Genomic DNA, 14235 nt, shown 5'->3' with positions numbered 1-14235 from the left:
ATTTAACAAACATACAAGAAGACAGATTTCAAAGAAACAAGTTGGAAGCCTGGAAGACTACCTTTAAAAAAGTGTGTCATAGAGAGATTACCTGTTGTCCTTGTAGTCTCTGCTGTAGTTGAAGTCTCAGAGGCTTGTTGGCAGTCATCATGCGAGGTCTTGGCATGTTTGCGCGGGGGTTGCCTATACCCCCCATGCCAGGAAAACCCCCTGGCTGCCCCATCTGATTCATCATGGGACTGAAGGTTCCAGGAGACTGGCCTTGCATTGCATTGCCACCATATCCAGGCTGCATGCCCATCGAGGGGGGGCCTGGGTAGCCTTGGCCATACATGGGTTTTTGGTCCATGCCTAAGGAGGTATCAGGCCCTGGGAATGGCCCCGATGGTGGTGGGCATGGACCCTGGCTTTGATCTTGGCTGTGCTGAAGGCCATCAGGTCCCTGGGCCTGGCGTACAGAGAGGTTGGTTTGTTAGTGGACTAAACTTTACTAGAATTCCTGTGCATGTTAAGCCAAAAGTGGTTCTAACAATGGCACTAGTGAAGTTATGACTTAAGTGTGTCTCCTACCTGGCCTACGATTTCAGGGATGCCTAGAGCTCGGTCTATCTCCTGAAGAGTACTGACATCAGCAGCCTTGAGCAGAGAGTCCAACTGGTCTACAAGTTCATCACTTGGCCCTTCACTATTGGGCAGAGGCCCCAACAGTTCTTCCAGGGGGTGTGCAAATGGGTCCCTAAACACCAAACCAAAAAAACCATAACGAACAAGTTTTCAAAATGTCACCTTCAGAGTCTAATAATGTTAGCTGCTGAGTTCAGCTCGACATCTAATACAAGAGAAGATAAATGTGGGATTGGTGCTGAAGGTTCACCTGTTTATGTTATTCTGTGGTCTCTCCATTCCCATGGCAGAGTCAGGCCAGGAGGGCGACTGAGGTGGGGGACCGTGTCCAGAAAAAGGTCTCATGCCTACATTAGCATCACTGTTACCTAGAGACATGATAGAAATGCATGTATGGTTCACAATGCACTTAATAGAAAGCTTTTAAATAGTCATGTTAGTATGTTGCACACAAATTAAGGGCATTTTTTTTTTAGGTTCAGTCTACAACAGAGACATGTGACATACCCATATCCATGAGCTGCTGCTGCAGCATAGATCTGGTGTTTCCCGGTGCACTGATGGAGCGGTTTATTAAGGGTCCTCCCAGTGGACCAGAGCGACCCATGCCAGGGTGTCCTGGTCCAGCTACAGGGCTGCCGCTGGATCTCTGCATCCCCCATTCCCCTGGCCCTGCCATGGGAGGGCGCTGAGGAATACCCATGCCTCTGCCCATGCCTCCTGAATAACAGGAAAATATACAGAGTGTTTCATTACTGGGTGTTGTCAGTCAAGGGAGTAGCTTCTGTGTGCTAAAGGTGGTGGCTGTAACTAAAAATGTTAAAGTAAGTAGAACTCAAAAAATTTCTCATGCAGTTTATTCTGTTGAACAGGTATAAAGAGAAAACTTGGAGATATTAGATATTTTAGGAAGTAAGTGCTTAAGTTACTTGTAGGATTGCCTCTTGGTGGACACACACTCATGCCTGCAGGATAGCCATTAGGCACAGCTCCTCGGATTGGAACGTCCATGTTCTCTTGTTTGACCACTGTGGAAGAGGAAATATTTCTTCTTGTAGCCAGACTGCCTCCCATTCCTCCCTCTCCACTCATGGGTTTGGAATCCAAGGACAAGGCTCTTTGATAGGCAACACGCGGACTTGGAAGAATGGGGGCTCTCTCTCCATCTGAAACAAATACAAAACCAGGTTTAAGGTCCCTTCACACTCTTCTGTGTATTACTGCTCAGCACTTGAGTCAAATCACATGATGCACTTGATTATACTGACTGACGTACCATGTAAACTGTCTGGAATATTTCCCTGTTTGTTTCCAGTTTCCTTCCCAGCTCTGGGATCTGAGTCAGGGAAGAAGCCGGGGTTGTTCCTGGGAACACCTAGAATGGTCTCCAGGGTCTGAACCATGAAAAAAAACAAAAAAACAAAACAAAACAAAACAGGAAGGATCAGAAACGATGTCTGAGAAGATGATGTATTTGAGAACATGCATGCAAGAGAGATTTTGAGCCTACCTCATCAGCTGGCTCTAACTTGACCTTGCTTTCTATGCTATGGTGATCAGAGCTGGTGACCCCTGGCCCCTGAGCACCTTTCCCATCCAGATCCTTTGGTTTTATCTCCCCCACTTCTTTAGAGTCATCCTTATTGAGGAGGTAGTGAAGGAGGGCATTGGGCTTCTCCTTCTTAGGGCTCTGCTGCTCCTGCTTTGATTCTGACCCCCTAACCACTCCACTGGTGGCAGGCCCTGGCTCTGGTGCCCCAGAATCCAAGCTGCTTTTTCCTGTGGCCTCAGCTGTGATGCGAGCCACTTCATCAGGAGTATTCCCATTCTGCAGGAGCTTGTGGAGAATCTTGTGTTTTTCCTGCAGTGACTGGTTATTTACATTTCCTGTGCTACCAGAGGAGGAAACAGCAGCATGATTGCCGCTTGTAGAGGATGACACTCCCGTAGAGGAGGGGGGACTGGTGACACCAGCTGTTGCATCTTTACTCTCAGGTGTGGAGCTGGGCCCGGAGCTTGCTGTGTGGAGCTCATCTGTAGGAGAGGTGAGGAGCTGCAAAAGCTTCTGGTGGCACTTTGTGTCGGGAACCCGTCTGTTGGTTTCTCCCACACCCAGACTTGCCTCTCTGCTGGCCTGACTGTCTGGCTTGTCAGGAGGGCCCTCACTGGTGGGGGTGTGTGGGTGCTGCTGAGATTGCTGCTCTCCACCAGTCCCCAGTGAGCTTCCTGGGCTCCTGGAGTCCGAGTAGGCTGGGAGGGAAGTTTTACAGGGTCCCCCTGCTGCTTGATTGGTAGAGTTGATGCTTGGGGAGCTGTCGGGCTTGTGAGGAGGAGGAGAAGTGAGTGGGGAAGGCATTGGATTGCCCACTCCCTCACTAATGGCTTGAAGGGCATTCAATGAGTTGCTGGAGAAGGTGGTAGCTCCTCCTCCACCTCCTGAGTTACCGGCATGAGTGGAGCTCATGGGAGAGTTCATACCTACAAAGGACACAACCAGAGTAAATCTACTGAACACACACCAAATAAAAAAGAAAGTTTTAACTATTTATAACTAAAGTACAGTTAACAAGCTGATTTCTTCTTTCCTGGCCCTATATGAAAAACGAAGTAAACCTAAAAACCGAAGCAAGTGAGGCCTACAGTTCATGGTGTGTTGCTTTTTGCAATCTTTTAGCCTGTTTCACTTTGTTAGGCACATTCTATATAAGCAACTTCTTGACTCAACAGGTCTGGCAGTAATCAGGCCTGGGTGTGGCTGGTGAAACTGAACACAGCTTTCCAAAAAATGTGGTTTATCGCCGTTAATTCATGATTTATGGAGAATATTACTTTTCACATGGGGCTAGGAAGGGTTGGGTCAATTTTACTGAATTTTAATGAATGAAATCATTATTTAAAAACTGCATTTTGTATTTAGTGTTGTTATCCTTGTCTGATTTTTCAATTTTACTTTTAAATAATTAATTTAAAACATGCAAGTGTGAGAAATATACAAAAAACAAAACAACAACAACAACAAAAATATTTTTTCATACCACTATATTCAATTTTGTTTTAAATTCGGCCGTTTCAGAATAGTTGGCTCATACCTCCGGGAGAGAAGGGGCTACCTCGGACTCTGGGGGAACCCACGACGTTGTGCGGAGGACAATTTATCCCTGGACTGGCTTGGGGAGGGCTTGTCATTCCCATCCCATACCCTGCACCTGCAGGTCCACCTCCAGGTCCATGGAACGGGGCCATCTGCTGATGCTGGTGCTGCTGTTGTTGCTGCTGATGCATACCATGATGGCCCATCTGATTCATGGACCCCATTTGGTTCATTGAGTTCATGGGGGAATTTATTGGATGTATGGAGTTCATCTGATTCATATGACCCATGTTGTTCATCTGATGCATGGAATTGATTTGATGCATAGAATGATGCATGGGACTCATTTGATTCATCGGATTCATCCGGTTGCCCCCAGCGTACGGCGGCACTCCTCTTTGTGGCACGTTGCCCTGCTCAGTCATACCGTAGCCCCTGTTCATGGCCATCCCACCTCCTGGACCCATGTTCATCTGTTGGTTGGGGTTGTTCATACCCATGGTCTGAGGCCTCATGCCACCACCACGGTTCCCCCGATAACCATTATGCTCCCTACAAAAATACAAATGAAAACAGAACAACGATTAAGCTGTAGAAAGGAATGAAACATGATGAAATCATATTGTTCATTAGACAATTTGCACCTTTGCAGCAGGTGTGTGGAGAGGAAAGAGTGTGGTTCATTTGTGCTGGGATTCCTGCAGAGGTCACTTCTTGTTTGAGCTGTGACAGGGGTTCCATCTGAGAGTGAGAACCGGTAAAGAGGTGTCTCCGCATGGCCATTATGGAAAGCTGGAGCAAGAAAAAAGAAGAGAGAAAATAATGTCACTCCTCCAAAATAGCTGACAAAAAAAACTAAACATACTACGAATATTAAAACATCCATAGGTAATAAACCAGCTGCCATACAGTCCCCTCTTCAGCAAGACCTTTAATATTATAAAGTCAGCATAGAGATCATTCACTGTTTACTATAACCAAGGCACCCTGCATGGTCAATAACTATACACCCCAGAAAGTTTAGCTACATAGCTCATGTCTTTTGCTAGAGTAAGATTGTTATTAGTGTTGTTACCCTCTTATGTATGTACAAGGAGCCTTAACCTACAAAACAAAGATTGTAATAAGATGACATGCCTAAGAGCAACCAAACAAAAGATGTTACTGCACACATATATAGTAATGGAGAATCAGAAATGCATACCATCTTGGTAGTGGCGTTTGAAGGACCACGGCTGTCCCTCACTTCGATGGATGAACATCTGCAAGCAGCGTCTAACCAGGTCTTCCCACCCTGGGCGCATGGTCGTGTGAAGAGAGTTCTGCTGTTCAATTTCAATCAGTTTACCTACAACAGAAAATCCCAAGTGAGCTGGTGGTGTTGAGGAGAAAGAAGCTTTCGGTTTAGTCCATGTGTATATAATACAGACATTTCTAAATAACACTGCCTAACTGTTCATATTTGTGACATGGGTGGATTTATTCTGTAGCACCACCTACATAATTTATAATATTCATTAAATTTAAAATAATTGTGTTATGCACAGCTGCTGTGCTTAACAAAACACGGACACTGTATTGTACAGCTAAACAGCCAGTCACAATGAACTCATTGCATTGTCCATGTAAACTCGTTAGACATTTGGATATGGTCAAAACAACTTGCTGAAGTTCAAACCAAGCATCAGAATGGAGAAGAAAGGTCGATTGAGTGACTCTGAATGCAACATGGTTGTGGGTGCTAGATGGCCTGGTCTGAGTAATTTAGAAACTGATGTTTTACTGGGATTTTCCCACACAACTATCTCTAGAGTTTACAGAGAATGGCCTGAAATAGTCTATCCTTTTATGACCACAGCGTACCCGTATTCTGATGGCTGCTTCCAGCATGTGCCATGTCACAAAGTTCAAATCATCCCAAAGTGGTTTCTTGAACATGACAAGAAGGTCACTGTACTCATATGACCTTCACAGTCCCCAGATCTCAGCCCAACGGAGCATCTTTGGGATGTGGTGAAACAGGAGAGTCACAACATTGATGTGCAGCTGACACATCTGCAGCAACTGTTTGTTGCTATCAAATCCAAGGAAATCCAAATCCATGGATGTTTCTAGCACCGTAAAGCTTGAACTGACCAATTCTTCACGTGCCTTATATTGCCAGAAATCATGAAAGAATAGTGCATGACACACACACACACAAAAACTTTTGTAATTCCTGTTTGCTGTAGAGCTTCAATATACTTCTATTTTAAAAAAATGAAACAACACAAAAGCAACAAAAAAACAGAACCCAAACCAAAAAACATTAAATAAGATGTCATCAGATCACAATCACTTTGATGTCAACTAACTGAAGCAGTAGAGTGTGTGTCTGTTTTACGGCTGTGACAGTCTCCTGTTGACTAAATCTGTCCACAGACAGACATATTCAGAGATTGTGGTAATTCCTGCTGCAGTCTGGGTCTCCAAAGCCAAATTTAGCCAAAATTACACTCGCACAGAGACAGACTCACTATGTGAAAAACAATAACAACTATGCTTTATTTTTAGCTACACACAAGCTTTGCGAGTATACCGTGCGTGACTGCAATGCTATTGCACAAACAAGAGCTGCAAAAGTGTCCGAGCGGGCTTTGTGTTACGTCTTGCTCCAGTATGTGTTCCACCATGACACACAGACAAACACAGAGAAACTCACAGTATGAAAAATAATATAAGCCTTGTCGCTGTAGCTGGTTAAAATGCATTTTTCCCCCAAATGTACTTAATTTTTATTATTATTATTTTTTAAATTCTCAGGTGTCTCCATTACATGTCATACAGCAAACACTTACCAGACAGTTCATGACGAGTGCTAAACCTCTCTGTCCGCTCTACTGCAGTGATGCGTCGTGCCACACATATCATACATGACTGCAAATCTGAGGAAAGAGACAGCGCCATGTTAAATCCTCATGTAACTACAGTGGAGGCAGAACGGGACAGTTACTATTTTGTTTATGGATACAGAACTATTTGGAATATTTAAGAGGAAGCCAAATAAGGCAAAAGGTAATGAAAGTACATCTGGTTTTAAACCACAAATTTTAAACATAAAAGTATGGTACGAATGAGTATAAACATAAGGATGTTAAAGATGGTGCAGAAAGCTGCATGTGGTCAGAAGGGAAAAAGAATAACCCACACAAACTTGACATGTCTGGCAGTAGACAGATGGAAAGATACCGATGGTTACACCCTTGTGCAATAAGACACAATAAGAGAGCTGATCAAATAGTTTCACTAACTCATCTACACAATGCAATTTGTAGAGAGTATAGGAGCTGTGGCAATTGTTTGGCTTGAAATAACAACTGTACTCTTCAAATTTCGACTTTTTACCAAAATGATAATTCGAGTATAAGCTCGAAATTTTGACTTTAGTCTAAAAATGGACACTAATTATTATTTATTTTCTTAATGTGGCTCTAACACTAAAAAAAACAAAACAAGCTTATAAACAATGACTTGCCATCTCCCTCCTCCATCATGGCCCGGGGCTGAGTGAGAGCAAAACACTGCATCGTCTCATAGCGTTGGCCTCCCGCTCTTTCTTCTGGCAGTCCATGAGTCTGACTGTGAACATAGCTGACCAGCATGCGACAGTTGAACGTGTGGCTCTTCTGACGAGGTGCCTCTCCACCCCACGATGCTCCATTGGGTGCTGTGATGCAAAAAAAAAAAAAAAAAGATGCAGACTCTTTAACCACGTGTGCAAGTGATCCACCATTTATGTGTGTGTTGTTATGTTTTATGCATCTTAAATGTGTTTGCACAAACATAATAAACACTCGTGTCTCACCATTAGACTTGGGGAGATTCTTGTGAAACTCCTCTCGGTCCTCGTCATGGATGATATTGTACACGCTGGTGTTGATCAGCTCCTCCTGCTTGTACTGCAGGTACTGGGTCACATTGTCCGATACAAATACAATGCTGCCCTCCCGGTTAACCACAAAGAGAAAGCCGTCCAAGGCCTAAAAGAGCAAGGGCAGAAGAAAGGAGAGCCAAATGGAGTGAAGGCCCGTCAATGTAAATAGCATTAGTTTTTTTTTTTTAAATTATTACTGCTTTGTCCGTCTAAAAAGAAACCAGCTGAGACATTTTTATCAGCTACATGTCAGCAATGTCACCAAAACACAGATCCAACATATGGAGGGGGAGCTAATTGGTGTTACTCTTTTGCCCCCGAGTGATTGTCCCCAAACTGACCTGTAGGAGCAGTGGCCCCAGATGGTCCTTGTCAATGACCCCTTGACCAGTGGAGGAAACATCCGCCTTCTGAACATCGTCATCACTGCAAGAACTCTTTCCTGAAAACAAATGAGGCACACTGCACTGTTGGTAACGATAATAATGATAATAATGTTACAGTTCTGTTGAAAATAACTTCCACTGTGTAAATCAACAAGATTAGTTTGAATTCTTGGGACAACTTGGTGCATGACCTGTATATTTTCCCCAACTTTTACTTTGTTTTTGTACATAATACTGAGGCATAATCTAAAATTACAAAAGACAAAACAACAACAACAACAACAACAACAAAACAAACCCCAACTTAAAACATATCAGTCTGTATAATTACCCACAGTATAATAAATATGTTTTCTGGCCACCAGATGGCAGCACAAGTCATGACTGCATGGTTGGCATGCCTTTCTATTTTTAAAATCAGCATGTGTCTGAGGCTTTGTTAGATACCACTCTATATAGCTGGGTCACTTGGAACACAAGCAAGATGTGAAACTGTATGCCACTGGATTTAATGCTATTTCAAACTTTCAGTAGCTGTACAAGAAGAGATGAGACAGCAGTTGCTGACCTAAATGAAAAAGAAAACATAACAAAACAAGGAAACTGACCCTAAAGACGAAGACATGTAAACAAGGGTTGGGGTGGGGAAAGGTGTGTTAAATAAACAACAGTCAGAAAAGAGAAGAAAAACGGAGAGGCCCCTCCATCATTCTTATCCTGTATCTATGGTAACCTGGCTGCACAACGCCAGGACCCACAGTAGCCAGCTGTGACCCTCTGGGTACATTCCAATATGATTGCTCGCTTTCTTCTTTACCCACTTATCCTAACAGATGTAATCGCAACCAGGCTAAAAACATTTGGAGGAAGTTATTCACTTCTGTGTATTTAATTGTGTAAAATCTGCAAAAATGGTTAAAAAAAAAAAAAAAAAAAAAGCTTTGAGATAGGAGTGGCTCTCTATAAGGTCTGATTTCTGAGTCTCCAGTAGCATTAGTCTCCCAGAGAGAAACAGGGTTTGGCACTAACAGATACACACTGTCACTTACAGCCTTGAGCCATGACCACCAAGGATTGGTCTCAATTACTGGTGCTCATTTACCCCCAGCGATACAAACAGCCAAACTGGCTGTCAGTCTGAAGTGGCCTGGCCATGAACCAAACACACTACTTTATCACTGGCATCATCTGTCCTGCAGCAGCGTACTTGACAATCCTTACTTTCTCCACGGTTTACTTTCCATACACAAATTCAAAAATAAAATGATCCTTTGTTTTAATCACAAAGATGTAATCTGAACATGGAGGTGGTACCTTGCTCCTTGATTTGTCTGATCTGCCTCACTGTCTCCTTCAGGATGGCACATTTGTCAGGCTTGACGTTGAAGCTGTCAATGTTGGAGAGGTTGGCAGAGATGAGCTCAGCCAGCTCCTCGATGTACTTGCTCTCCTGTTCCCTCCGACGCTTGTCACACCTGCTGAGGCACCAAAGGGATTAGATATGTTGCCATGACAACCTCACCTCCCCATGCCCCATCCGTATGCAGGCCATACGGCCATACAGGGCTCAGATGCTTCAGATATTCAGTTAGCAGCAACATATGCTTGAACCAGGGATGTGGTCAGGAGGAAGACAGCGACATCACACACACTCATGCATCATGCTGGCATTTAAATAAAAACAGCGACGGACAAAGTGGACTGATGCATTAAATATACTCAGCACAAGTTAGAGCACTTACCCTAAGCTTGGAGTGTCACAGGTGGACAGTTTACGCTTACGGTCGGAGCACAGGGGATCCAACGAGTTGTCTCCGACGCCACTCATCTTCAGCACACATCAGCACCTGAAAGCGCAAATCGGTGCATTGCATATATACATAACGTGGTATGATCAGACAGAATGACCTGAGAGTGGTATGTGTTGCAATCTAAAAGACCATTAAAATGTTTTGTGTTTTTTTGCAAAGTCCACTCAGAAGTGAGTGCAGATGAAGAGACTTCTGGGGGAACAGAAGAATTTAGATCAGTATAGATTTATAAGGGCAGACTATCCAGTTATCTGAGCAGCCTTGGTTTCTGCACTGTGTTTGATGGGAGTGAAATCTCATCTGTTCCACTGCAAGGAGCAACTGATGATGATGTAGTGATTTGGAGCCTCAGGGGAGATGGGTCATCCCGCGTTCAGCCAGCCTGCCCGCTAGAATGATACCCTTCTGCTAGCAGCGGCAACACAAGTATACTATACAAACCATTTCCAGTGCACTTGCATGCTCAGGCATGTCGGGGCACAGTGTTTAAGAGTGCTAGAAGCTACTGTCCCAGAAAGGCGCATATTCACCAGCTCGTCTATTTGTTTAACTGCCTGGGGCTGCACAAGCCAAAAAAAGAAAAAAGAAAAATATTGCACACTGTTCAGGCTTGTGGAGCCTTGAAACAATCCAGGCGAGGCTCTGCAACTTTTAGTCATTTGAATACGCTGTATTCTCTTTACTGTGCACGGTTAATGCTAAGCTATATCCGTTCTTTCTTCCAATAGATTTTACGTTCAGTCCCCCCTGTATCATCCTAAGACAACACCTCCCTTGTATTTTTCCCTTTCGGTAGTTGTGCCGAGCAAGGGATCGTGTCCTTGTTTTCTTGCTCTGGCACTAGCCTCTGTCTGACCTCTCAGAGTTCATGAGAGGAAACCCCTGTAGCCAACATCTAAGGTCACTGCTCCTTCCTATTCCCACCCAAAAACTTCTGAGCTGCACTACCAGACTGTTCGACTACAACCCTATCCTGGACTTTGTGTCTGCTTCTGTGCGCACGCACACACACAAACTCATTCCAAAGAAGAAAAGTGTAAAACGGATGGGAGTCATTATGCAACTCCTGCTCTGCAACTGCAGGCTAGGACATGCAGCCCAGTCACCCACCAACACTATTACTACTAGAAGAGCACCAGGTCTCAGACACACACTTTGTGCAGTAAATCTGCATCGCATGCTTCTTGTCTGTCTACCTTTCAGCACCCCTCTCTAAATCTGCCTGTCGTGCTCCGGCTGTGACTCTTGCTCCCCTCCCTCCTCTCTTTCTTCCTTCCTTTCTGATTTCTGTCCTAAGGCTCACCTCTGCAGCAGCATAGAAAGATGACATCAGCCCTCAGTCAGCCTCACATCCTGACCGGACAAACAGCAGAGCTGTAGGCTGCTGGAAGTCTTTTGGAGGACAGGGTATGAATACCAGGACTGTACTACAGGGAAACCTTACTGAAAACCAGAGTAAACGTAAACACGTTCCAACATGGTAATGCAAAAAAAAGAAAAGAAAGAAGAAAAAAAAAAAAGAAAGGTAATATGATCTTACACAAAACAAGAATGCTCTCATTTGATTTTGACAACTGTAACTCAAATTTACTGTTGTTTTTAAGTTTGTGTGTTTTTGACATTTAAACCAGCTAAACGTTTAACATGACTGAAAACAGACACAAGTTGAGTAGATGGCAGCAGAGCAGTAAAAGAGAAACTTTTAGCAGCAGCCCACCAAAACCACAGATGTCTCTCAACAGGCCTGGCAGTGTGCCACTGACCTGAATCAGCTTCATCTAACAGTGTGAAAGTTGCTCAGGAACAAGATGAGATGTTGCACCTACCATCAGGTACATGGGCACAGTAAATAATAAAAACATTTTATATTTCAAAGTAAAATGGTCCTAATTGTTATTTGATGGAGTGAATACATTTCTGTGTTTTGTTACTGCATGCTCACCTTAGCCAGTACAAGCCCCAGTCAAAATCCATTCAGGGTCTAGTGTCACTTTAATGTCTCAACATCTCCTGAAAACAGAAAGAGAAAGGTCATGAACTACAGCGCTCTATAAATGTCTGGAAGTCTCAACATGACTAGTACTTTTGTGCACGCTAAAACATGTGCTTTATATATGTTTTTCGTTCATAGAATTTCATGGGAAAGACTCAATTCTAAAAATGCACAGGAAGTCACAGCAGTTTGCATCCTGTTTGCCCCCTCCCCCTCGGCCTGTTCCACTGCGTCATCACTTCCCTTTCCAGGAAACGTGGCCACTTATCCACCATATTTACATATTCTGTTCGTCAGTTCCCTGTCGTCCTGGTTTTTACTCACATTTTGTCTGATTGTTGTCTGGCATCCGAGGGTTTCCAAAACTAATCTAATTGAGCATTAGGAGAAAACACAGCATGGAAATCCTTCTTCTATATCTGACAAAAGGTCAGAAAATTCCAGCTGCATTTACTAAAATGCTTAAAGACCTTTACCATCTATGGCAGCCAGTAAAGTTATCTCAGTCAGTGTGGTGTTTTTTTGGTTTTCTTATTAAGGAAACTCTGCAGAAATGAATCTCGTGATCTTTCTAGTCACCAACTTAATAGTTTTTCCCATAGAGCAATTACAATATCAGATTCAGATATGTTATCTTTTTATTTTCTTTTTTTGCTAATCAAGTATCCTTCTGGTCACAAGGGATCTGTCAGATTCCCAATCCTAATATTTAGAGTGCCTTGTGTTCAGCAAGTGTACAAGCTCCTGCCTAAATCACTGCATCATCCTCTGTCAAAGAAAAGCCTGTGAGATAGTGTTTTTCCCATGCTGAAATCTAAGAATAGCCACACAGAGTAAACACAAATTCTTCCTGTGATAAAGTTTGATATAAAAAAAAAAATCTAAGGTCAAAATAAAAATAAATCCATTTTATTAGTTACCATGTTCAACTGCTCATTTATACAAAGTTATACTGAGCCAATCACTTGTAAGTGTGTGCATGCATGGGCAAGAAGACCTGCTGTAGCTCAAACTCAGCATGATGGCAAACAAAGGCGATTTAACAGATTTTGAACGTGGTGTTGTTGCTGCCAGATGGGTTGGTCTGAATATTTCAGAAACTCCTAATATACTGGGATATTTTTTTTCCTTTCACAACCATCTCTAAAGCTTACAGAGAAAATCTGAAACAAACACTATGAGTGAGTGGCAGAGAAAATGCCTTGTTGACACCAGAGGTAAGAGGGGAATAATCAGACAGCTTCAAATGGACAAGAAGGCACGGTAACAAAGGTAACCAATTCTTGTAATCAAGGTAATCAGAAGAGCATCTCCGAACAAACAAAACACTGAACCTGGAAGCAGATGGACTACAGCAGAAGAAGAGCACATCGGGTGACACTCTTAGCAGCTAAGGACAAGAAACTGGTTCAACAGCTCAGGTTGGTAGTAGGGCTGCTCGATTATGGCAAAAATGATAATCACGATTATTTTCACTGAAATTGAGATCGCGATTATTTGACGATATTTATTTAACCCTTTAAGACCTACCATAGAACCAAGTCCGCCAGAGCTTATATTATTTTTTTACATGTTGTAGTGCCATTTGTGGGAGCATTTCAAGTTGCTAAATAACTGTTATAGCCCATATTTTAATAATATGTATGCATTAAGTCCATAGTAACTACATTAATTGCAAAAAAGTGCAATAAACTACAAAAAAATTGAAAATCGCTTTTGTTTTGTTTTTTTTTACATACATTTCTACTTGGAGAAATTTAAGAGGTTTATCCCTCAAAACTTTAAATACAAAAAAGTTGCAAAAAATAGTTTACAACAACAGGAAATTTATTTTGAGTGTCTTCATAGTTTTATTTTGGAGATACACCAATTTTTATATACTGCAGGAAAAACAAAAAAAACAAAAAAACAATCCCATGATGCAAATTTGCAAAGAAAACAGCATGTGCATCAAAATAAACTATTTCCAGCAGTGCAAGCATCCCAGAAACTATTCAGAAAAGTCAAACATGACCAGTAGAGGTTTTTAAGGCCTACAAGTAAAAAAAAACTACATTTCCGCAAAAATGACGTCACTTCAGGTTTCCGCCTGGAAATGGCGGATATGTGACAGTTCGCGCTGACGTCTGTTTCACTGTGGGAAGTGTTATGAACAGCTGATCGGATCGGCAAAGCGTGTTTCTGGAATATTATGTTTTTGTTCCTGCAAGGCTTTTTATGCAATTTTTGCAAAGCTTTATGTGGAAGGAAACCGTGACCGAGGACAAGCTGATGGCATAAGATGTAAGTACAACTCCTCTGGTTTCATATGCAAAACAAATTATTGCGCTAGCTTACGCGGTTCAGATTCTACAGGGATTTAAAAATAGTTACACAAAACGGAGCGTGCTGCTCTGACCGGATCTAAAGGGTTAACA

The 14235-nt window shown here is 42.8% G+C and overlaps 1 protein-coding gene across 1 annotated transcript in view; it reads right to left on the bottom strand.

Annotated features, from left to right (window-relative positions):
* Positions 1-14235, bottom strand: part of LOC309706328 (nuclear receptor coactivator 3-like) — a 35661-nt gene that overhangs the window by 2761 nt on the left and 18665 nt on the right. The window contains exons 2-18 of the mRNA XM_082532735.1: positions 11768-11835; positions 9757-9861; positions 9329-9489; positions 7970-8070; positions 7560-7734; positions 7230-7421; positions 6553-6639; positions 4920-5063; positions 4360-4507; positions 3714-4267; positions 2135-3102; positions 1901-2018; positions 1554-1790; positions 1132-1344; positions 875-992; positions 571-736; positions 92-448 (exon numbers count right to left, since the gene is read on the bottom strand). Of these exons, the coding sequence (XP_082388861.1) occupies positions 92-448; positions 571-736; positions 875-992; positions 1132-1344; positions 1554-1790; positions 1901-2018; positions 2135-3102; positions 3714-4267; positions 4360-4507; positions 4920-5063; positions 6553-6639; positions 7230-7421; positions 7560-7734; positions 7970-8070; positions 9329-9489; positions 9757-9842 (3825 nt within the window). The 5' untranslated portion in view covers positions 9843-9861; positions 11768-11835. The remainder of the gene's footprint in view (positions 1-91; positions 449-570; positions 737-874; positions 993-1131; positions 1345-1553; positions 1791-1900; positions 2019-2134; positions 3103-3713; positions 4268-4359; positions 4508-4919; positions 5064-6552; positions 6640-7229; positions 7422-7559; positions 7735-7969; positions 8071-9328; positions 9490-9756; positions 9862-11767; positions 11836-14235) is intronic.

Source organism: Aulonocara stuartgranti (assembly GCF_965226115.1).
Source record: "Aulonocara stuartgranti genome assembly, chromosome: 5".
Classification (NCBI taxonomy): domain Eukaryota; kingdom Metazoa; phylum Chordata; class Actinopteri; order Cichliformes; family Cichlidae; genus Aulonocara; species Aulonocara stuartgranti.
This window is presented reverse-complemented; position numbering and strand designations above follow the sequence as displayed.